Source organism: Notolabrus celidotus, chromosome 10, assembly GCF_009762535.1.
Source record: "Notolabrus celidotus isolate fNotCel1 chromosome 10, fNotCel1.pri, whole genome shotgun sequence".
In the NCBI taxonomy this organism is placed as follows: domain Eukaryota; kingdom Metazoa; phylum Chordata; class Actinopteri; order Labriformes; family Labridae; genus Notolabrus; species Notolabrus celidotus.
Window position 1 is genome coordinate 32,609,271 of NC_048281.1, and position 26,145 is coordinate 32,635,415.

Sequence of the window (26,145 nt, forward strand, 5' to 3'; positions counted from 1 at the left end):
TATTTGCCCGGTCTTTGAGAAGAACCCTAACACTCTCAGAAGGAACAGATGAAGCCACGATACACAGCCTCCCCTCCATCACCTGTATTCTATATCCTCACATGTGATTGGCCACATGGCCGCCATGCTGACCAATCAAAACAAAGTTCTGCTGTGAGCAGAGCTGGGGCTGAGCACTGAGAGAGCTAAGCAGGGAAAGGAACAAACTGGGAGCCGGCTCTTCTGATTCACTATAAAGCATCGACTCTCAGAGCAGCAGCTCTTGATCATGACACATCACTACAAAAGTGTTCCAATATTCAGTCACTGAGTGGAAACTTGTTCTTGGTTCTGAGTTTCTGATTCCTGACTTATTCATGATGGATCGTCCACTAACTTCTGAGCATTTGAAGCGCTCCATGTGTTCTAGGGATGGGCAATGATTTTCAAGTATTTGAATATTCGTTAAATGTTCAAGAGTCAAAGAGTTACTTTGAATATTTTCTCATTTTAAATGTAAAAATTTTCTTCCTTTTTTCCGGTGCCTGGTTGTGAAACGGTATTCCCACCACACGGTGGCTATAGAGCGTCTTAAGGCTGTTTCCTAACCGCATTAGATAACAGAAGAAGAAGAAAATATCAATGACTGTCGCTGCGTTTTCTTTTCCGTTTGTTTCTGAATCTCAAACTCCTACACACGTATTTCCACAGACTGAACATGGCTGTAAAATGTAAACACGCCACGCTGCGTCACAGAAACACCGACGTATATTATTTAAATAATTGTCAAATAGATGCCGATGATTATTGAATAGTATTCTGGCTTGAAATGCCCAGCCCTAATGTGTACATGAGTTTAATCAGAGTGAGTGAACTTTGCTGCTCTGGGGGAAGAATTGAAAGGTGTGTACTCCGCCTCCCTCACCTCCAGCCTCATGTCAGCTGTAAACACAGCGCCCCCCCACAGCTCCCTCCTGGCCTGTGGTCCTGTTATTGACTGGTATCAGTCATGTCAGCCCTGAGCTCCAGGAAAGAGGAAGTGACTTTCTAATTTGCCTCTCTTTTCTCCTGCGCTCTAACTTCACTTACTCGGGTGTCAGTTAAAACCATTAGAGCGGCTGCAGCTCCACATGGGAGAGCCGGGCGAGGACCGGGAGAGAGGAAACATGGCCTCCCCTTTGAGGATGTTCATTAACTGCCCTATTTATTTTCAACTGTCAGAAAAGCCTGCTAATTCTCAGCCGTCCTCTCTGAGTAATTAGGTTTGTCGTTCTTGTTCTCCAGCCAGAGCCCTCACTCAGACGCTTTGCACATTACCCGATTCTTAAAACTCTCCCATATGTCAACATATTCCTTTATTTTAAATTCATATCTTTAAAATTGAGTTACAGTATCGACCGTGCGTCCACAGCGCTGTCTGGGGAATCTCTTGACTTCTCTTGTGTTTGACTTTGTGTCAGATCCAGAGCTTTTTGCTGAGCGTCTGACATTTTTAATTAAAACGTACCGAGTATCTGGTATTCTGCCATGGAGCTGCTCTCGGGTCAACAGAGGCTTTCCTCTGCAGCGGGAAATTACAGAGAAGCTGCCGGTGGAGGTTTGCCCTGAGTGTTACCATAATTACATACTGATAAATTTATGAAGTGTGCGCCGGTTATTTTTTGCTGTGTTGTGACTTTTATGGGTTTTTCAGGTATCATTAGCTCGCCTGTCAGTCATTTGTTTCCTGCTAGTGAAATAAAATTAAACATGTCCATTCTCAACACAGAAGAAGGAAGCGGTATAAAGAAAGTATCTGAACCAATTTGGACGGACCGGCCGAATGGAAACAAGTAGCTCTGACATGAGTGTGTTTATTTAACTGTGAGAAAAGTCACGTCTGAGTTAGACGAGGCTTTGCTTTTCCAGCTGCACACAACTGCTAACGAATATTGTAAGCAAAGCTGCTTCAGTTTAAAGTGGAGTGACATCAGTCCAGTATTAAACACAGACTGGGTTTAAAGTGAGGGCTCATTTAGGGGATTATTCGAATAAGTCCCTAGTCCTGAGCTGTGAGATACGATCATAAATACGCTGGATGCTAAATATTAATATTTTAACTGAAGAAATATGGCATTCAAAACAGATTTCCTGCCAGTTTAACTCCCTACGTAATGCTTCCACATGATGGCACTAATGGCATGATTAGGGTTACATCAATGGAAATTAATTGGCTGAAGAAGAAGTTGACAGCGGCATTTTATCATAAGAAGACAGCAGGTAGTTGAACAGGGATGAAAAGAAGTTAAGAGATAAGCTAGCAGGGGCGCCGTTGGCCTAGCGGTCTGGGCGCGCGCCTCGTATACAGAGGCCATAGTCCTCGTCGCAGAGGTTGCAGGTTTGATTCCAGCCTCGACTATTTACTGCATGTCCTCCCCCATCCTCTGCTCCCCACAAATCCTGTCTCTCTTGAGCTGTCCTGTCCATTAAAGACAAAAATGCCCAAAAATGAACTTAAACTGCAACTTTTAAAACAAACAAGAAGAAAGAGAGATTGAAAAAACTAATCCAGCTCTGTATGCTGAGACGAGAGGAAAAGGTGGAGGATGCACTCAAGTCTGCAGAGAGATTGCACTTACCTGCAAGGGGCAAACTTCCTGGACTACAAAGTTTAACATAGACAGTGAGTGGTGGGTGCAATCCCTCTAGTGTGATGCACAAGACTCACTCCAGTGCTCATATGGCAGAAGTTTTACCAAAGGCTATGCAGGAATGGAAGCCGACTGAAAAAGACCCGGCCATAGTGATTAACCACTCACTCTCTATTCTATAATCATGTGTCAAGCGGGACAATTTGGAAGCTATATCCAAACTCGACTCAAAAGAAAACACTTCCTTTTATCACAGTTATTGAAAAACACAAACAAAGAAAGCATGTTATCGTCTGCAAAGAGTTGACTTTGTTCGAGATTTGCAGCCAATCAGTGCAGCATGATTTTGAAAAGCACAGAATCAGCCCTTCAAATACATCAAACCTCACATTACTTTGGGTTTACTTGGATCCTCACTGCTTAACTCTTGTGTTTCTTCTTGACTGATTAAGAATATGTTATATTCCAACAATTTAAAGTACTGTGAAGACTCTTGGTGTTTCTGATGAGTCATTAACCTCATGTAACTGAACTCACACTGAACTTTTGTGGTGTGTGTGTGTGAAGGGTTTTTCCACCAGTGATTCCCAAACAGACGCACTTGATTGACGTCATAACACTGCGCTTCTCAGCAGGCATTACAACAACAATCATTTGCTCCTGCACAAATGCTCTCAAAACATTTGAAAAATTGTAAAAAGGTAGCTTAAAGTTAACTAGTTGCAACTATTGCATCTGCTATTTGAAGAGTCATTGCAATTAACTAGTCCTTGAATGCATCAGTGAAGCAGAGCCTCAGTTCATCTAAAAAGGCTGTGGGTGTAGAAGTAAATATTTCTAAGCCTTCTTCACGCCTCTGATGGTAAACTTAATATTTTTGGCTTCCTTTTCTGACATTTTGTCGACGAAATAACTCAAATTCTTGATAAAATAATCTCAATTTCACTGAACTATAGAAATGAAACATTAGATGGAGCCCTCTCTGAAGTGTTAATAGTTAATAGGACGCTTGAGTTGATAAAATATGGCTCCTTAGTGTTTGTCACTTCACATAAAGTGTAAAAGTCCTTAAACGTTTAGTTTCTAATGAGCCGGATTACAGCTTCCTGTCTTGAGTAGCTCCTCCTGGTTATCTGCCCCCGGGTCACACTGAAGTCTGGTTCCTTCAGAAGCTGCTGCCTGTTAGGGCTGGAGGCTCTGACTGCCTCCCCCTGCCTGGTTATTTTTGGAGCACCGTCGGGCCCTGTCTGCGGGGAGTGCTGTTTTTGAAGGGCCTCCAGTCCCATTAATCAGCCGAGGGACCCCACGGCGCGAGCGGGCCCCGAGCCCTGGCCCGCCACACTGCAGCGTTCTGTTCCTGTACCCCCGCTCTCCGCACAGTGTGAAACTCAGAGGAACCTCATCAATCTCACCTGTCCCACACGTCAACCGCAGATTTAATCAAACGCTCCTTTTGGGCCTTACCCCCGGCTCTCCCTTCGACACTCTCAGAGAGGAAAAAAAGAAAAAACAGCACAAGGCTTGACTCGACTAAAGTCACTCCTTTATTTTTCTTTCCCTCGTTTCATTTTAACTCCTTTCTTTCCTTCATATCTCAGTTTTGCTGCCTGTCTTCATTTATCTGCATTCTTATATCTGCATGTTTTTTCTGTGGTCGTAAGCACTTTGTTTCAAGCTGTGGTGTGTTCCCACGTCGGCTAAACACACACACATGCTTAGGGGATAAAAGGGGGGTAATACAGTAAACCCCATTTCCTATTTGATACCTGAGTGAAGTGCAGCTCAGTTGGTCGCCAGCGTTAACAGGTCCCAAAGCGAGAGAAAGACAGAGATGAAGAAAGATACTGAGAAGTTGGGGGAAGGTGTGTCAAGGTGCATTTCAGCATGATGCCGGTGCTAATGGGGTGCGTGGGGCGCTTTTAACAGAAGAGGAACACTGGATCCTGTATGTCTGACACCCAGCGGGAGAGCCGTGAAAATCCTCCATGTGCAGAACTATCGCGGAGCAGCCAAGGTCGGATCTGAACTCCTTCCCTGCCCGACAAAGAGCTGATGGTAATTCACAGCGGGGCGAGCGGCCGCGCTCCAACAGGCGGTTTTTGAGATATGTTGAAATTGGCGCGGTGAAATGTTGGTGACTGTCGGCCCAGCTCATCAGACCCTTGTTGAGAGAGATGTCAGTGGGCCACTCCAGGACTCCCAGGCTCTGATTTGATGTATTAGCCCCGATGAAGCAGCCAGAACCGATCAGAGAAGAGAAATCGACTGTTTTGCAAGTGAGAGCTCATCCAAAAACCGCGGCTGTGATTAATTTCACTGAGCGTCAGTCTGAACACGCTGGAAGCTCCAACGCTTAATTATCATAAGAGAGAAAGCTTCTTCATAGCAGGCTTTAGTAACACTGGAGTACAACCGTTTCTTAAAGTGACACAGACTGGATCAAGGTCCAGGGAGCAACAAGACTGAACTACTGAATGTTTGCATTAAAGAAAACCTCTGACCTCTGTATCCCCTCATAACCTACTTTGCAATGCAGTCAGAATGTGCACACCTTATGGACGCTTCAGATCAGTTGTACATGTAGTTAATGAGGCTGCAAATCAATGCAATATTGTCTGTTTGAAATGAGGAATAAAGGAGTAAATAAGGGATTGTGGAAGTCAAAAGGAACAAAATGAGATGAGGCAGGCATGAGGGAGGTCAGTCTTTACTCCAGACTTCCAACATACAAATACACACCACAAACACTTACTACTTCCTATTTATCCACCTCAATTCTTCTTCTCCTCCCTCCCCTGTTCTGGTGTAAAAAATACCACCCCCTAGTATCCACCACACAGCCCCCCCAGAATAGGTACACACAAAACAGCAAGCAACAACCAGCGCAAAAACAGCCTCAGTCCTGTACGCTACATTAACCATCATGTATAGTTAGTGGGAGGGTTCCAACCTGGTAGATCAGACGCTGTGTAAAACTTGTAATGTGAGTTAATTCAGTCTACAGGATAACAAGAATCTAAACCTGAGATGTTTCCAACCTAATGCACAGTTCTATAGATCTGGCATAAAATAGGAACCCAATCTATTTATGAATGTTTAAGTTCAAACTTCTAATCTACACTACCAGTCAAACGTTTGGAAACACCTTCTCATTCAAGCTTTTGTATTTATGTTAATTAATGTAGACACTGTATTAATACCAGAAACATCAAAACTATGAAAGAACATATATGGAATTATTTAATTTAAAAAAAAGTGTTAAACAAAGCAGAATCTGTTTTATATTTTAGATTCTGTAAAGTAGACCCCTTTTTCCTTCATGACAGCTTTGCACACTCTTGGTATTCTCTCAGTCTGCTTCATGAAGTGGTCTCCTGGAATGGTTTCTAATTAACATGAGCCTTGTCAAGAGTTCATTTGTAGAATGACTTGCCTTCTTAATGTGTTTGAGACCATCAGTTGTGTTGTTCAGAGGTAGGGTTAGCACACAATGGATAGCTCTATTTGACTACTATTGTAATCCAGATTATGGCAAAACCAGATTATTTCATAGTTTTTATGTCTTTGGTATTAATCTACAATGTTGAAAATAATAAGAATAAATGAAACCCATTGAATGAGAAGGTGTTTCCAAACCCACTGAGCCCCAGACCTATTCCTCATCTTCACAGATTCCTCAGCAGAGATGTCATTTCCTTGTATCATGATAAATGCAACACTTGTCATTCAGATCCAGAAATGAAGTTGTTCCAGACTTGGCTCCAGGATATCATGGAAACAACTTTTCCCATCCCCATCCCAAGTTTTGTGGTACTCCGTGTTGATTTCAGAAGAAGTCAGTTTACTGTTAGAAGAAGTGAATCTGCTCCAGATGACCATTGTTTTCCATTTGTTACTCTGCAGCTTGTGGGAATGCAGCTTCGTCTTCTCATTTGCTGTCTGATAGTTTTCTCTCCACCAATGCTGGTCCTTGATTCTGAGCTGTCATAATCAAATGGACGAACACCTTCACAGCTTTACTGATGTTTATGTAGGCGAAGACTACGACACGTGTGGACGTACGAGCGTCTGTGTTTGCACATGACCTCTATCCCTATGGAGATTACCACACACACACACACACACACACACACACACACACACACACACACACACACACATACACACAGACAAATGAACACAAATTCCCGGAAAGGTACCGCAAGTGTGAAAACATGGCCTTTTAGTGTATGTAACCTTCTAGCTGTTGGCGTTAATGTCACACACACATGGTGTGTAATGCGTTCAGCATATGGCAGACATGGATGAAGAAAGCTTTCGTCACTTCGGCGTCAGCACTGCCCTCGGGCCTGTCAGTGTAAAATATGAGCAAAGAACAAGCAGTGATTCCAACGTCTGCTGCGCGTCATCAAGAGGCGTCAAGTGAATAAGAGAGAGGAGGTAAGGAGATAAGAGGGGAGGTGAGGAGACAAGAGGGAGGTGAGGAGACAAGAGGGGAGGTGAGGAGACAAGAGGAGAAGGCAGATGATGCTTCAACTCTTTTCCATCCCTAAAGCCATCACTTGGCACGATGGATGTCAGCTGACTGATCGGCTGGTAGTATACAACTTGGTCGAGACTGCAAACATTCGTGGTCAAATTTTTCACTTACTCAGGGAAATTTGTAACCCTCAGACCCTCAGAATCCTCAGACATTCATGTTTACAAGACAAATAATCCTTACCACTTTTGTCATCCCTGATATGACTGTAGTTTCTACCAGGAAGTAAACATTTATAATCAATAACTGAGTGATAATCATAATGGAATGGATTATCGTGAAGTTTGGTGCTTATATACACGTCTCCCTCTAAAACAAACCGTGGTACTTTTGGTGAACTCTTTTTCTACATCCTTTATAAAGCCAACATTTATTTTCCCATTCCCATGTTAGCATGTAGCTGTAAGTGCCACTGTACCTTATTGCACGGCCTCCTAGAGCTGTAAGCACTGCTCTAGACTCAAAAGAAGAACTCAGGCTGGATGTGATGACAAAGGTTAAATCTAAGGATTGTATTCATTACGTAGGACAGCAGGAAGTCCGTCTAGTAGGACTTCCAGGCTGCAGGGCATCAAACAAAGTCTACAAACTATTTGCTGTATCTGCATAAATATATCTCAACCTCTGCTTCAAATGAGTCTGTCAAACTTAATGCATGAGGTTTACAAAAACTCAAGTCAAACTATCAAACTTTGCATGATCAAGAAAGAATCAAGAGAGCTGTTGCAGTAAGTCCGCTTTCCATGCCTGCTTTTTGTGGTGTAAAAACAAATCAATGAACTCTAGCTTTATTTTAAATTAAAGAAAAAATCTAAATTTACATGCCAGTGAAAAATAAAGGACACTTTCATGCAAACACCTACACCAACGAAAAGTGCAAGGCCCCTAACTTTGCAAAAAGTCACCAACTGGGGTATGGGATGGGTTATTATGTTGAGATGCATCAAGGTTCCATCACAACTTTTGTTTCGTGGAAGTTTAATTCAACAAAAAGATACAGAGCTGTTTGTAGCTGGAGATTTTATATCATAACCACGGACTGTATAAAATATGGACTGAATCTCAGCAACATCACCCGTGGGTTTTTGAAGAGGCATCATAGAATCCCATCAATGGTGGATACCATACCTACCAATTGATGCGTTCTAGAGACCAGGCGTTAAACATGTTTCACTCTGCTGTATAAATGGGCATTTTAATTTGGGCTCTAAAGGAGAATCCTTGTCTTTTGGAACCAGCCCCAACTGGACACTTTAGGAACTGCACTTTTTTCCCTCCTCTGCATTGGCTCCATCTTCCAACATGCATTGGTTGCCACATGGCTGTTACCTAATCAGGAATGTTGCTGCACAGATTCATCATCTGTAAAAGGTATACACCTGCTGTAACATCACTAAAAGGGGTGTGGCTTAAACACAACATACTTAAAATGTTTGAACCCTCAGAGAACAGTGTGTCAGCAGCTCAGTGCACTAAAATAAAAAGCTCACAGGTCAGATGTACTGGTAGTCCATCGCTGAGGCATGCTGGGAGGATATATTTTATCACTCTTGGCTCTGAGGTGCAGTATTCATTACAGACATTAATTGCTTTACAACATTTGCTGTCCGCTCTGTCATCATGTGGTGGTTGATTTAGTTCCTTGTGTAACCTTCCAGGAACCATCCAGGCACATGTTTAGAGACACCTTCCTCTGACCAACAGTAACATGGAGGTGTGCGGTGAAGCAGCATTATGCGTGCTGGTGCAATTGCCCAGTGGCTAGTTAGCCGCGGCGTTGACTCTCATTTGACACTCGATTGGCTCAAATGACACCATTACCATGTCTGCATGGCTAATGGCTTCCCCTGGGGGCCGCAGCAGAGGGGGAACATGCGTTTGGCGTGTCAGCTCGAGGTGAGAACACACATGAGCCAGACTCGGGGCCCCGTCCGCACCCAAATCAATCCTGACACCTCTTAAGAGGCTCTCAGCATCAATGGCACTCCACTGCAATTACCCCGTCGGTAATGACATAAGCACCCAGTTCCTTCCTGCCTCTCTCTTGCAGGGCAGCGACCAGCTCCCTCAGGCCAGTAGATGGAGACTTTGTGGACCACGCTGGCCTCAGAACAGTTGTTATTTGATCCCCGAGGGCCGAGGGATGGGGAAGCTCTCGGGCAGACTGGTGAGAGAGCAGCCGTTATCTGATCTTCCAGGCTGTGCCGAGCCTGTCCCTCAGTCGGATTGGATGTGATGTCGCTCAGCTAGCTGTCAAGATAACCGGTTTCTCAGCAGTGACTGAGGAGGATATCCTCTGAAAGCTTCAGGTTTTAATGATTAGTTATGATAACCTTGAGGTGTGCAGCCTGGGAACATATAATCTCCAGTCAGATCTGAGGTGATAACACTGAGATCCCATGGGTTTCTAAAGGGGAACATTTAAAAACGGGCTCCTCTGTCCAGCTGGTGTTGTTTACAACCTTTCAACACTTCTCCTGTCCCGCTAAAACAAACTTAACCTCGTTCAAGCTGTGGGTCATTTTCTTTCAAGTGATAAAATATAGTCACAATATCAGCTTCAAGTTTGACTGTACTTTGACATATTAAGGAACCAAACATTGGTGGAACATTGATTTACCTTTATGAACTTTTGGTTGGCCTGCCTGTTTTTTTTTGTGAGACAGCACAGTCAAATCTTACTTTTTCATATTTTCAAAACAAAAAGGAAGTTAAAATGTTGGATGTCGATACTAAACGTGGGCAAAGCTCTAAATTGCGAGGGTACATGTATGTTTCAGTAACCTCTGGATGACACTGCAGGGTTGTTATAAAAGTCACGCGAGAATTCAGTGAGATCAACGTGAGATTTTCTCAAATCGTGACATCACAAGTTGGTGAATCTCCATAAAAGGGCATAGGAGGCTTCCAGAATGCTGGGTTCCGGAACGCTGGGGGTGGTCTTAAAGAGACAGTACCTGAAATGAATTTAGGGGTTTCTGAGACAGCAGCCTGAGATCAGTTAAGGATTTTCTGAACTGTAAATCATGTAAAGCTGCTAGAGAGCTATCAGAGGGATGATATAAAGCCCGGAAGATGAGCATAATAATATAATACCTTTATTTATGTAGCACCTTTTAAAAACCATGCTTTACAAAATACTTCACTAAGGGCACATGAAAATGAACACAAAGAGTATTCTACAGCATACAGAGTTTAAACAAAATTAAAATCAGACAGGAAAACAAACACAAAATACCCAAACAATGATTCAATACAGGCAACACAAGAACCTAATAATAAGAATTGAGACCAAGGGGCGCTGGTGGCCTAGCGGTCTAAGCGCCCCACATACAGAGGCTACAGTCCTTGTTGCAGGGGTCGCCGGTTCGATTCCCGGCCAATTGACCATTTCCTGCATGTCTTTCCCCCGCTCTCTACTCCCCACATATCCTGTCTCTCTTCAACTGTCCTATCCAATAAAGGCAAAAAGGCCAAAAAATATAACTTTTAAAAAAAAAAAAAGAATTGAGACCAAGGGACCAAGAAAATAAGACAATTTAAAATATAAAAGCATAATACCCCCCCCCCCCCCCCCCTCTTTAGTAGTTCTAGGACTCCCAACACCTCATTGTAAGTTAGTAGAACTTGTTTAGAAACTAGGTTTCATACTACATGGAAAGGAAAGTCATTTATTATTCCATTTTAACTGGTGAAAACCAAACTTCTAAAACAGATTATAAGATACTTTTGATCTTGAAAATGTTCTCACTTCTCAATAAGTTCGTAGTTTAACAAAGCAAGAAATCCAAGCTCCTTATAAGGATAAGGAAGTAACCAAAAAGATTAAAAACCAACATTCAGAACGTCTAACCAACGTGATCTCACCAATGTCTATTATTATTATTAGTTTATGGGTTTCTTTCAATCATTTTAAAATCACACTCAGCATACCACCTTTAATACTTCTCAGCATATTTAAAGCTACACCTTGTCAAAGTAGTATGAGGGCAACAAACAGAAACAAAAACAAAGAACTGTTCATTAATCGTAATCGAGGTAAAATCAAAAGCGCCCAGCACTACCCCTTTTATTTGCATTTTTCAAGGTAGCACATCCTGACAGAACACCTGCCCCCTCCAACTTCTGAACTGTGTAAACCTCACGTACTATTCTAACCCTGTCCATCTACGAGTTCATGTTTTTGTACAACATACCTCCCCACCTTAAGAAAGACATCACCCTCACCTCCTCACCTGTGAGTCCGAGCACCCTGCCAAGCCACATCACCACACCTCTGCCGGGAACTGAACCCTCCTCCGTATGACCTCTTGCAGTTCATGCAGCACCAAACACTTTGTCTTTAACTGCCCAACAAAACACCAAGTCCCGGTCTCCATCTCTGCTTTGTTAAGCTCCAATCTTCTGTGTAACGACTTTGGTGAAGGAGCCCGAGTTTCTGCATGCAGTTGTGGTTTCATGTCTCATGACAGGTGCCGCTCTGCTTGCCCTCTAATTGTCTCATGTGGCGCTTGGTGCCACAAGCAGCGGTTAGAGCTTTCTTCTAGCGGGGCCGTTTGAGAGCCAAGGTTCAGCGGGGTGGGTCGATGCCAGACGAAATGAGGCGGTCTGGCCCGGCGAGGCTGTGCAGAAAGAGAAACACAATGTTTATCCAAAGAAACACACACAACTAGTTATCTTACCCCTCCTTTCAGAGGGGGAACATGCAGCTCCCAATCTGACTCTTGTTATAACGTTGTTGGTGTGTTTGGTGGTGTATTAAATTGATTCTCCGTTCCATCCCTCCGTCAGTGTCCTCCCCTCTGCGGTGACGGAGGCCTTGAAGTCAGCTGGATGGATGTAAATGGTTATTGTTGGCCGCCGAGGTGATGCATTCTTTGCACTGTATGTGTTTGGGAGAGAACAGAGGTGCTAGCCATGAAGTTAGCATCACGGTAACACAAGCGTGACGGCTGCTGGCCTCCAACCTGCCAAGAGTTTAACACTGACACTTCAGTCCCTGCGGGCGTCTCCAGTTGTGACTTTCTCACCTTTTCACCTTCACCCTCTCTCCCAGAAAACCGGTTTGTTTTCTCTTCTCTTCTCCCCTCCTCTTTTCTTTCCAAGGCTTTTTTTAGTTTTACTGTTGCCTCTTGTGTTTTCCCCTATCGTTGATGTCAACATTTTAATCTGCAGATCATAACTAGATCTGCTTGATACCTTTTATACCAGGACTGATTCCAAAACTGTACTAGAGTGTTGTCAGATACCCCTGAGAAAACATGTTTCATCTGTGGGAAAACACAAACTGGTGACCTTTGCTAGTATTGACTTACGTTACACTCTCTGCTAGCATTTCCTCATTGTTGTTTGTTATTGTAACATCATATTTTACCGGGTAACTGTGACTTTGATTGGTGCATTGACTGATGTAGCATAAAATTGGTGTGAGACGCACATTGAAGGACTTTTTTCCACCTGAACAAAGCTGCATTATGTAAAACCGGTGCGACCAATATACCAGCATAAAATGTGGAGCGGAGGAGAAGAAGGTGCTCTTGGCTTGGCTGCACAAAGCGTGCTAGTGGTGCCTCTTTTTAAACACCTCTTTCCTGCATTAGGTCATAATCATGCATTTAAAGCAAACCATGTTCTACTGCTGAGTAAAAAAACCTTGCAGTGTTTTGCTTTGAAAGACGCCTCAAGTTTAAGACCAGTGTGCAGCAGAGGTTGATGGTTTGACTGTATGTGAATTGGTTGTTGGCAGTGGGTCTGTCCATAACTCCAAACTATTGGAGTTACAGATGGCTGAGCTCAACTTCTGTACCAGTAGTTACCAGGACCTCAAACTCCACATGGCGAAAAACTGATTGTTCTAGAAAGAGCTGCACAGAAACTGCACATAGTGGACTTTACTAAACAGCATGATAATTGCCCCTGAAAATTGACTGAATGTTGTGTACTGGTGCAATGATATCTTGGATTTTATGGTACCTGCCCGCATCTGATATCTCATTAAAGTTCTATTAGATACTGATACTGGTATCTGTTTTAGAACAACTCCAATCTGAACTGGCTTAAATTTGAGGCATTGATATGACAGGATTTTTACTTTTTGCACACAAGACATGGTTATTTTAAGAAACACAACCTGACCTAAATATGTAATGCCCTCCCCGACTTAGCAGAAAGAATCCTGAGGCGGAAAGAGGAAGAGATGCCATACAAACCTTAAATATGAAACCCACAAGCTTTACTAGAGTTTAACCACAAAGTATTCAGAATAGTGAGGACAGGCTAAGAGAAAAAAGGGCTGGAGACCCGGGATAAAATTAACAAAAGAAGGGAAGATGGCAGGGCCAGCCACGCAATGGACTGCCTCTCCCAGCACCTGCCACTAAACTAACTAAGAAACAGAAAAACTGACCTCCTGCCCAAACTGAAACCACTAAACCAAGGAATCAAGAACATGATGGGGGGAGAAATTGCTGCTGAAATCAGCTGAAGCATCTTCATGAATCTTGATCGTACTAAATGTAAATTTCTCCATCTTCCAAAGTGCAAATAAATCGACCCTGAACAGATCCCTCATCTTTTCTTCCAGGTGCCCTCAGGAGGTGGACGAGTGTTTTCAGGGATACAACCGACCGGGGTTCCCCACCTGGGTAATTACCTGGGTGCTCTGGAGAACTGGGTGGCCCTGCAGAACCAGTATCCGTCAGTCATGTACAGCATCGTGGATCTGCACTCCATAACCCAGCCTCAGGACCCGGCCCAACTCAGGAGCAACATACTGGACATGGCAGCCAGCCTGCTGGCCTGCGGCATCGACCCGGACAGGGCGATTCTCTTCCAGCAGTCTCAGGTGAGCAGGAGGGGGGAGTGACTAGCTGGTGAAGTATTCAACATGATCCAGAGTAACTTTTACGATTTAATAGAGCTGGAACAATTGAGAGTTGGAAGTAAATGAGTTCAGGTATCTTGGGGTCATGTTTACAAGTAAGGGTAACAGGTGGATTGATACCATGTCAGCAGTAATGCGTTAGTTGTGCAGGACTGTGGTGGCGATGAGGGAGCTGAGCTGGAGGGCAAAGCTTTTGGCTTAAAGGTTGATGCATTTTCCAACCTTCTTCTATGCTCCTGAGCTTTGGGTAATGACAGATAGAACGAGATTGTGGATGCAAGCAGCTAAAATGAGTTTCCTCTGAAGGGTGGCAGGGCTCAGCCTTAGAGATAGAGTTAGGAGTTTGGAGTAGAGCCACTGCTCCTTCACGTCAAAATGAGCAAATTCAGGTGGTTTGGGCATTTGATAAGGTTGTCTCCTCCTGGAAGCCCTCCATTAGAGATTTACCAGGCATGTCCACCTGGAAGTAGGCCTTGGGGTAGACCCAGAGCTTGCTGGAGGGATGATGGATCCCATCTGGCCTGGGAACACCTTTGGATTCTCCAGGAGGTAAAATCCAGCTGTTGATCATTTTAATTTATTGGATTTCTTTGAAGATGATTTCAGCAGTTTTAAAAATGTTTGGAAAAGTGAAAAAAAATCTCTGATTCCAGCGACTTAAGTGTAATTATTTAGTGGTTTCTTCACTCCACAGTGAAAGATAACTGAGGTTACTTTTGTAGAGCGAAAAACAAGACATGTGAGGGTGACAACTTTTACATATTAGGAACACTGATGGACAATTTTCACAGCTTTTCTTACATTTTATTGATCACATGAGTAATTGTTTAACCCTTATATTATGTTAAGGGTCAATTTGACCCTTTTCAGTTTTTGTGTTGACCAGAGTTCTGGTTATCCTTTCTTTTTCTTCATGAAACTTTGTGACTTTTCCTCATCTAGGGTCATGAACTGGTGTGTAAAATCTGGACACTTTGATGTGTAGTGGAATGTCTGTGCAGAGTTTGTATACAAAGATGATGTTAAGGGTCATTTTGACCCAGACGCTCTAATGTGGGTAATTAGCTGTTCAGATCAAATATACATGTCTCTTTTATGTACTTTTTTTTGAGTGCCTTTGAATAACCATTCAGACCCAGAGACCCAGGTGTGTGTAGAGGAGGAACTTTCTCTCCCTTGTCCTTTTCACTGTTCTCATGTCATCTCTTTGACTAACACACCAAAAATGAGCTCCAGAAGGATTACAGCTGAAGAAGCTTTATCACAGATTTTGAACTGGGACAGTGATACAGAGGAAGAGATTTCAGAGACTGAGGACAATGTTATTGATGATCCAGATTGTCAATTTTCCTACGATGAGGAGGATTCAGAGGACGAGTCTGCCGTTGTCTCTCCATCAGATGAAAACCAAGGAATGCAGCGATCATCATCATCATCAAAATTTGTTTTCACTGAGAAAGCAACATTTGTTTCATTCTGCGCAAAGAGAAACAAGAATGTTCTTGTAATGAGCACAATGCACAAAGATGCATCTCTGAGAACAAGAGAAGACATGAAGCCACTAAAAAAACATGAACTAAATAGTTCTTTAATATAGTGTTGGAATTAAAAATGTATTGTATGTCTCTTTTCTAAATCAGTCCCTCCAGGAAGTTGCGATTTCGCGATCGCAACTATCAACGCAAATTCAACCAATCAGCGCGATTTTTTCAAGGCCCTGCAATTTTATACAATCAGCGCAACTTTCCCGCAAATTTGACTAATTACCTTAACCTCAGCCCCTGTACGTCAGCAGTTTTGTCATCAATTTCACTTCCCTAAACGTAAGTCATCACTTGATCGGCACTTTTCAACAGCAAATCATGTACGGAGAACGGATGAAGAGAGGGGACAGCAGGCAGGACAAGTGACCATGACAACGTTATTATTTATATATTGAGGGGCTCAGTGTTAGCTTGGTCTCTACCTGCAGCAGGTGTGCTTTATGAACCAGCTCTCCTCACCTCCATGCATCTGTCTACTCTTCATTGAGGATTTTTACCCCCCAGTGTGTGTTAGTGACAAAGACACAACCACGGGGCGTCTGTTTACTATTTAAGGTGCTAATATTTGATGTTTGACTCTGTTGCCGCCTGTAGAGGCCAAGCCAAAGCTTTAAGCCACTGAGGCGCTGCACCTGGAATACCTATCTGACGCGCTTGGGTTACCGTGATTGATGAATGAAAGTCCGAGTCATATTTCCCAGTTGAACTCTTGGTCCGTTTATTTTCGTGATATAAGCTACCGAAGTGTCCAAAAACATGACATTTCATAGACAAACATACACGCATAACTCCCGCAGCACCATGCTGCTTGAGCGGTCAAAAACTGTATAACCATCCGGGCGGAAAACCTGACCACACAACAAAGGTTCCTACCTAAATAGACAATGACCCCCGTACAACCTTAATTACGCACACAGGTCACACTCATTCATTCATATTCTGCCGTTACACCGCCATTACCGTAAAAAGCTCTGCGTCCACAGCTTGATTTAATCCAGTTTGGTGAAACATCAGACACATTTAGTAAGTTTTGATCAACTGATAGTCATCAAAGATGCAGATTCACGTTAGAGTGCCGTGAGCTGCCTGTAAAGTGCCCCTGTCACTACGAGGTGCATTCAGGGACCGTCGTAAATGTGCAATACAGACCTTTCATGGCATTTTTCTGTGAATCAAGAGAATCAAAACACAGTCACAGTGGTCCCATCAAGAATGTCTTCTAAAACCACTGTAATTTAGCGTATTTACTTGCCCCTGAGACGTTATTCGGGGAAAAAAATCTAAAAAAAAATCGCAACTTTCACCGCAATTTTTTCAAAAAGCTGTCGCAAAATCAGGCTTTTTGGGACGCAACAATCCCAAAAAAATCCAGCGAAATCCTGGAGGGACTGGTAAATGTTTATATAATATAAATTAGAGTTGTTATTGGTTCAACCTGTTTTTGTACTTTTTTGAGTGGATTTTCACAGTACGGGTCAAAATGACCCGCAACATAATGAATGTAATTTTTTTCAACATAATACAAGGGTTAATGGAGAAATAATCGTTCACTTAGAAAATAACTGTTAGTTGTTAATAACTCAAAAAAGATATCTGAATAGTATTTATACTCTGCAGCACTGAGGCACATTTTCTTCAGAGGCTTCATGCAGTTGTTGGACTCAAAAATAGACTTCAGTTGAATCAAAATTGATGGAAAAAGTTTGAAAGTAGCACCAAAGTGTTATAAATAAATGTCCTTTACTACTCGTCTTCTTCCAAGTTTTCCGTGGAGACAGTCGGCCATCTTTGTCTGTTTATTTTACTGCTGTGGACCCTGTAATGTTTACCTGCTGACACGCTGGCCGGCCCCAAAACCGCTTATTTGATCACTCCTGATTCTTATCTCCACCGTCCGCTCTGCCAATTCACAGGGGCTACAAAAACACACGCAACTGTAAAACCCACTGTTGAAGGTTTTGGCTTTGGCCACATGAAGGACCCGAGGATGAGGAGGGACAGATCAGAGATTACTTTAGAGATGAGAGATGAGAACAGCTGTTTGGTTTTCCCTTCATACTCTGTGTTTTCTTTGATTCCTCTCAGGTCTGAGTGTCTGTTTGTGAGTTAACTTCAGTCCATCTGTGTTTCTCTGCCAAACCCCCACCTCCACACACTCCCTCACTCACTCACAGTCCTATTTTTATTCCCGTTTAGCTTCATGCCACATAACTTGGCAGCGAGACGACCCTCCTGTTGAACACGCCTGCTCCACATGTAAAAATACGACGGCTGCCCAAAGAAAATACTCAGCTTCATTGAAAAAAAGAAAGAGAGAGAGAGAGAGAGCAGATCTGGCGATGAGCTCAACTCGGTTGTAGCAAAAAAGGAAGTAAATGAATCAGCAGATCCACAAATCCTCCGGGTTTAGAAAGGTATTGATGACAAATGTGGATTTCCTCTGCAGAGCCAGCTCTAATCTGTCGTGTAAAATCCTTTTCTTCAGTCTGGAGGAGTCGTAGGAGAACTCACTATCAGAGTATCATCCGCTGCATTAGCTGATATCTCTGCATGAATGGATTCCTTGTTCTTCCAGAGCTTTTAAATATCCGACTTTTATTGCACTTCAAACCACATCCATCCCTTTCTGCGCTGTCATCGACATCTGTCCCATCTCTCGTCTGTCTGCAGAGTGTAATGAACACCGACCCCCGACACGTTCGCCCGAAATCCCTCTTTATGTCCCTGCTGTTTGCCGTCGACGTCACACTCCCCAGAATGCTTTTCAAGCAAGACGAGGAAAAAAAAAAAAAGAAGGGATGGCAATATAGCCGGCGTCCATAAACTTTAATTTGCTGAGCAGAAGGATATTTCCTGCATCCTCACACACATTTCACTCCATGAAAGCGGATATGTTGCAGTTAATTTACTGCTGCCAGATGCACAAGCTACACCGCATTAAGATTCATCCCTCCATCGCTGCACATAACATTGCTATTATTAATTACTTCACCACAGGTGGGAACGCTTTTTAAATCAACCTAATTCAATGAACAAATCAGTCAACAACAGCTGGACTAAACACAACATCACAACAATACTTAAAGGGCAAGTTCGGACATTTATGCCACGATAAGCAGATTATTAACTGACTCTCCCTCAGAATGAGAACCTGTGATTTACAAACTCCAACGTGACCCCAGCTGGTTCAGATCTGAGACTTAGTCCGTCATGATAAATCAGAGGATGTGTAAAAGTGAGCAGGAGAGTCTCTTGTGTTAAGATAAAGATGTTTAAAGGATGGTCTCAGAATTTCTTACAGCTTAACAACAAACTGAAGCCGTGCTTTTTGGCCCTCAGGATGCCACCAAAACTACTTAGATGATCTGTCAACCTTCATTAAACCATCTGTTAAAAACCTTGGATGCACTTTTGATTCACAAGTAAAATCAGATGTTAAAAAATAGTTTCTTCCAGTTCAGAACCATCTCAAAGTTAAAACCAGTTCTTTCTCAAAATGTCCTTGAAATAGTCATCCATGCCTTCGTTTCGTCCCGCCTTGATTATTGTAACTCCCTGTATTCTAGAATCAGTCAGTCGGCCTCGTCCCGCCTGCAGTTTGACGAAAATGCTGCAGCCTGGCTTCTGACTGATTCCAGGAAGTGGGATCACATCAGCCCCCTCCACTGGTTTCCAATTCGCTTCAGAATTTTAATTTTTAAGGTTTTGCTTTTTGTTTTTAAAGCTCTGAATAGTCTGGTCCCACCTTATATAACTGACCTCCTGTGCCCTTACAAAACCTCCAGGCCTCTAAGGTCTTCTAACACGGGTCTCCTGGCAGTTCCCCGGTCAAAATATAAACTGAAGGGCGACCGCTCTTTTAGTGTAAAGTTCCCACGTCTTTGGAACAGCCTCCCCTCATCAATCAGGGCCGCTGTTTGTCTCCTTTTCAAATGATTGTTTGGTTTGGTCTCACATTGTGTTTTTTGTATGTATTGTACAGCACTTTGGTCAGCTTCTGCTGTGTTTTGTAATGTGCTTTATAAATACATTTGACTTGACTTGACTAAAGCATTCAAACAACTTCCAATGTGACCACTTCTAATTTAAAATTTGAGATTGTTTAGGCCCTCAAATAATTCTGCAACCAAGGTGTTATTATTTCATTCATCAGCCCTTTTCTGCCTTGATAAAAGTTGTCATAGTGCAGCAGACATCTGTAGCTCAGAGTGGAATTAAAAACAGCCTTTAATGCATGTTGATTAAAATTAAAGAAACATCTTAACTCCTGCTCAACTACTCCATACCCACCCTGAATCTAAATCAGGAAACACTTTTTCTCTCACACGGACGTTGAACTTGTCTGTCCCCACAGTGAACACAGGTGTGAGCAGGTGCACCTGTCTGTGTCAGGACTGACAGCCACAGACTGAACAGCAGTACTCTTCTCGACCACTTGGAGGCGTTATGCAGTCACTCTCTCTCTCTCTTCCTCACAGCTGTCCCATAACAGATCTCTCATCCTCTCATCTGTTTGTTTAATGTGTCTACTTAATTGGCCTCCTCTCTTCATCTCCTCTCTGTGGTCAGGAGCATTTATCTTTGTATCTCCACTAGATTAAGAGCAGGTTTATTAAACACATGTATATGGAGTGCATGTGTGTGTATATAGATATGCATGTATATACTGTGTGTACATGGTTTAAGGTTTTTATTGCTTTCTGTAAACTCTCTCTAATCCAGCTTTACTATCTAACAAACAGAGGAATGCACATCCTCTCTCTCTGGGTGCAGTAAAGATTCTGAAAATGGAAGGAAAATGTCTTCTATAGTTATTCTTTGATTGTTTTAGATCCAAAACACCGAGACAATATCCTGGTATGAGTGTCTCCAATCAATCTGAAATACATCTGAATCTGATTCTGATGTCTCGGTATAACTTGCAAGCTAGCTTTTAACTCTGTTACTTTACTTTACTGACTTATGACGGGTAATTCTCCCCTGAAATAAAAACTGAATATGTTCCCACCTCCTCTTCTCTGTCCTCTCTTCCCCCTGCAGGTATCGGAGCACGCTGAGCTCTCCTGGATCCTCGGCTGTCTGACCAGCATGCCTCGCCTCAGACACCTGCCTCAGTGGAAGGTCAGACTTTAAGACTTCCTGCAGCAGACACACACACACACACACACGTGGAAATACACAGAGTGATAAACAAATGAACATTTCTCATAATCAAAGTTCTTTTTTAATTAACTCTGCACTCTGAGAGTTTGTGGGATGTCATCTCTTGTCCTTTTTTTTTTTTTTTTTTTAGCTTTTAATGATCATTGATGCTTAACAAGCTACTCTGTCTGTTAAAAACATTAAACATTATAGTTCAAATGAAATTTCATAATAATACATGATTATGATGATTTTTAAGTAGGGGTGTGATGCTTTTTTCACATTTTAAAAACAAATATTAAGTTAAAATGTTGGATGTCGATGAGGCTTCTCGGAACGACTCATTTAAAAAGTACCACGAGAATTCAGCGAGATCAACGCGAGATTTGCTCAAAGTGTGACATCACAAGTTGGCGAGTTTCTTAAAAGAGCAAATATGTCATTTTTAATAAAGACATGGTAACAGGGAAGGGGGTTTCTGGAATGCTAGGTTCCAGAATGCTATAGGTTCCAGAATGCTATAGGTTCCAGAATGCTAGGTTCCAGAATGCTAGGTTCCAGAATGCTATAGGTTCCAGAATGCTATAGGTTCCAGAATGCTAGGTTCCAGAATGCTAGGTTCCAGAATGCTATAGGTTCCAGAATGCTTGGTTGTGGAACGCTAGTTTGTGGAATGCTGGCGGGCTCTTAAAGAGACAGTAGCCACAACAAAGCTTTCAGCGGGAGAATATAAAGCCTAAAAATCAGCATAATACACTCTAAAGATTTACTAAAATTGTATTATAATGTTATCTTTTTCATTAAACCTTAACTTATACTGCTCATTTATTTTAAACATGCAATCACAGTTATTACATGATGAAAATTTAAAACAAGTCCAACTCGAAACACCCCTCTAACTCTATGGTCAAATGCGGTTTTGACTTACTGAACCTTCATCTAATCATTATTTCCTCCTACATCTTCAGATGTAAGAGGAAAAGTAATAACTTCATCGCTAAAAAATGTTAAATGGATTTTCAGCTGTGTAATAGAGGCACTGTGGGTAAAAAGAAAAAAATTAAAACAACAGCAGGGTTTTATTCTACAGCAAAAAAAATCATTTTGAAGGTGAAAGTTGAACATTTCCAAGAAGAAAACTTAGAAATGTACTAAAATAGTCCCACAAACTCTCTGATATTACCGTGACTAATAAAAGGAAAAGGAGAGCAGCTGTGGAGTCCAGGCTTGATATCTGTGATTGAAGTCGTTTCTTCAGTCTGAGGACGAAATGTTTATTTTTACCCTTTACTGTTAATGATAATTGAAGTCACATGTCTCTCTCTGTCCAGACTCACACTGATTTAATCCTCAGAGCTGACGTTAAACTTCACTTTATTACTTTCAGACAACGCTCCTTTATTCGTCTCCCTCTGAATCCTCGGCATCCGTCCAGCCTCCCTGTTGTCTGTTTTATCCTTTTGTTTATCTCTTCCACCTGCTGAACTTCTACAGTGAATAATCAGTTATTTTCCCTCGGCTGCGTGCAGTTTTAACATTTGTTAGGACGGAGTGAGGGAGCCAAACGGTTCCCCGCTGCTTCATAGAAAACACCTTTAGTTTACCCAACACGAGGTGATCTCAGACGTGGTGGAAAGTGCCACGTGAACTCAGCCGTGCGGCGTTAAGAGCTCAGAGTGGAGTGAGAACGTCTCTCAGGGGGAGCTGGAATCAGCCTTTCCTCCTGTCTGCTTCTTATCCGTCTTTCTTCTGTTTTATAATTTCTCTTCTCTCCTTTTTCCTGCAGATGAAAAGCAAACAGAAGAATGAAGGCAGCGTCGGCCTCTACACTTACCCCGTCCTGCAGGCCGCAGATATCCTCCTCTACCAGTGAGCTCTCAGGATGTTGTGTGTTTGTGTTAAGCGTCCTTGTCTCTGTTTTCAGTGTTTTTTAGCTTCTTGTACGTTCAATGAGAGGCTGGATTATTGAAGCTCAGTGTCCATGATTGACTGAGCTACTTCAGTTCTTCTTTTATTTGAACCATAAAACAACCAGAACTTAATTTCCTGTGAAAAAAGGGCAAAGTCCCAGAGAGGAGCTCATCTCCTCTGCTCTCTGGGTTTTATTAAACATGAAATGAATGGCTCGTTTCCTCCAGACTGACAGTTTCAAAGTTTCCAACCCACGCTGAAGAGTCAGCTCCAAGTGTCTCCAATTTGTGCTCACATCTTGTCGTTGTATTCGTCGTGTGTTCAGTTGTCGAGGAGAAGCTCATGTCGTGTTCTCGGTCCCCCTCCCGCTCAGGTCCACTCACGTCCCCGTCGGAGAGGATCAGGTCCAGCATTTAGAGCTGGCTCAGGATCTCGCTCGCATCTTCAACAACCGCTACGGAGAGATGTTCCCTGAACCCGCCGCCCTGCTCAGTAAGAACACACTCACAGACATGATTATGGATATGACAGCATGCACACACAGTTACACACACACACTGGGTTTTAAACATTTCTAAAAACCTGCTACAGAGTGAGAGATCCCTAAAAGTAAACAGGAAGTGACTGATTTTGTAGCTTTACTTTCTGATTTTTATGGATAAAATGATCCAGTTGTGGAGTTTTAAACTCCTTTAAATGAGAAGCCATCCCCAGAGTTTCTGACCCTGTAGATAGAATTTCTACTCCATCATTTTAACACAGTTGTGCACATTGGCCATTTCTGGATTCAGTCTCCATCTCTGACCGACATTTGTCTGAACCTCAGTCCTCAAACCTTTGATCGTGAGAGCAAATTTAAAACTCAGAGAGATGAACTCTTTATTGATCCTTCACAGGAAATGTCTCTGTTGCAGAAGCTTTAACTACAGACGAGACGTGACATCGGACAAGACACATGAAAACATTTAGGCACATAAAAATATGAAAACACATTTCTAAAACCGAATAGAACTGACACACATGAGACCATGAAATCCACCTTGAAATGTCCAGTGTGTAAAAGTGACGTGTGAAGCTCTCAATCTAAATATATAATTCTATATTTGATTTAAAATCTTATATTGTCGTGCTCATACAAACAAACAAGCAGAGAGACAGAAAAAAGAGCTGACGAACAATAAAAAGGAATAATGTTAAAGAATGTATTGATGCATATTTAGTTGGAGCTGTTGATCTGAAACGTTGAGGGAAGAAGAATAAACTTATTAAACCTCACCTCTTCATTGATAGTCATTAAGTGATAATAAAACAATCTGCTTACTTATAAAGATTCAACCTCTACATCAAACTTCCTTTATTGTCTAATATATGTTTTAAAATGTTCATTAAAACATACTTGTTTAATTATGTAGAATATATTAAAGCCAAATATCCTGTCTTGCAAAAAATGAACTTGAATTAATAATAATAATTGATAGGTTTTGTATAGCATTTTTTTTTGGTAGTCAAAGTTGCTTTACAGAAAAATAATAAGAAAGATGAATAAAAAAATTAAAGCAGATGAGTAAAACAGAACAAAGACAGAGGTGGGGCGGGAGGAGAGGTCATGTGTTGTATGCTTTTTGGAACAGGAAGGTCTTGAGGAGGTTTTTAAATGAGTGAAGAGAATCAGAGTTGAGGATGTGTGGAGGGGGAGAGTGCCAGAGAGTCTGTCCCTCAAGATGTGGTGCATGGACTTGGTGATAGGAGACAGGAGATTGGCATCTGCTGATCTGAGACCTTTAGAACTAAATATATTTAGTATGTAAATATATTTATAAATACAATATCAGTTACTGTTTCCTGCATATTTTAGTTAGTCTGTTTTCCTGCTGATCAAACAGTTTAATCAGCTAAAGGAAAATCTGCTTCTGCAGGCAAAATATTTCAATATAAATCATCATGTATCAGACGTTTTTAAGAAATTAGGTTTTTTAAAAACACAAGAATCTGCAGAAATAATTCAAACTTAATTAAAAACAAAATGAATGACTTCACCTGAAATGTTGCTGTATAGTCTATCGACTGTAAATCTTTTATTAAATGTATTATTTATATTGGGTTGCATGTGATGAAACCAATAAAAACTTAACAAAAGAAAAAAGTTGTATTGCATTTAAAATAGGATTGAATGAAGTTCCTGCAGAGGCAGATATGTGTTTAAGTTTTGAATGAACACTTTAAAATAAACAATAACTAAAGATGTATTTAGAAAATGTAATAGAGCAGCGTGGGATTATGGGAGTTGTGGATTTTGATAAACAGCTAATGATTCCTCAGCGTTCTCCAGCTGTCTGATGCAGACATCATTTTCACAGACATGGTTGTCTTCCCGCTTCGTCCATGTAGCATGCGTCGTGTTTGTTCATGTTGTTGTGTCTTTCAAATTTGAAAAACAGTGAGTCACGTTGGTTGTTATTAACATTTCACCAACTCAATGAAAGTCTCAGGTCTTTCTGTTTTTGACTCATTCGTCTCATTTCAATCATGAGAGGTTAGAGAAGAAGACCGGAGATGTCTGGAGATCCTGACTCTGTCCTCTAGTCTGCACACACACAGCTCTACACACAGCTCTACACACAGCTCTACACGCAGCTCTTCACACAGCTCTACACACAGCTCTACACACAGCTCTACACACAGCTCTACACACAGCTCTACACACAGCTCTACACACAGCTCTACACACACATGGTCAACATGCTCCCAGTTTCATCCTCGCTGATTATCAGCTTCATAAAAGCAGAAGATGGAGTCAGTCATGTGTGCAGTGCAGCTTTGATTAAAAGAATATCTCCTTCCTCGTGTATCAGAATAATAGAGTGATAATAGCTTCGGGGGGAGATGTCCTCGAGATGACTTCAGGGAGGGGTCTTCGTCTCTGTGTCTCTCTGTCTTTGTGTCTTTATGATGTGATCAGCAGACTCTGGCACACACTGGTGGACTCTTATTATTTGGTCTTTGGCGAACCAGAGTTGCCAGTCACCACCATCGCTTCCAAACCGAAGCAAAGATTTTTTTAATTTGAAAGAAATGAGACGTCTCGGCGGTGATACGGAGGATGTGGGGATGTGGGGAGGATGTGGACGAGCAGAAGAAGAAGAAGAAGAAGTTCGATCTGGCAGGATGGATGTAGGGAGGATGGGGTTGATAAATCAGACAGGAGAGGAAATCCAGGCTCCTGCCGTCTGCTCATCACTTCACACTGACATACGTCTGCTTCACACGGGGATGACACACACACACACACACACGCACACACACTGTAATGAGATTGTAGCTCTTCTTATGTTCCTGCAAAGAGACGGTCTTATCCTCTTGAACCAGCAGCTCATTCAAATCTGAGTTCATAGAATTAATGTAATTATAATTAAACAAATCATACTTTTAATAAAAGTTCAAGTTTAGCGTCTGAAAACTCAGACATTAAACTCTTCTCCAAAGAAACACTGCTTCAGACTCAGATTACAAATATTC

General features: G+C 42.1%; 1 protein-coding gene across 3 annotated transcripts in view; it reads left to right on the top strand.

Annotated features, from left to right (window-relative positions):
• The window catches only part of wars2 (tryptophanyl tRNA synthetase 2, mitochondrial), a 102,091-nt gene that overhangs the window by 73,417 nt on the left and 2,529 nt on the right, over positions 1-26,145 (top strand). For all 3 annotated transcript variants that reach the window (XM_034693529.1, XM_034693530.1, XM_034693531.1), the window contains 4 exons: positions 13,733-13,993; positions 20,617-20,697; positions 22,505-22,587; positions 23,003-23,121. In XM_034693529.1, coding sequence (XP_034549420.1) covers positions 13,733-13,993; positions 20,617-20,697; positions 22,505-22,587; positions 23,003-23,121 — 544 coding nt within the window. The remainder of the gene's footprint in view (positions 1-13,732; positions 13,994-20,616; positions 20,698-22,504; positions 22,588-23,002; positions 23,122-26,145) is intronic.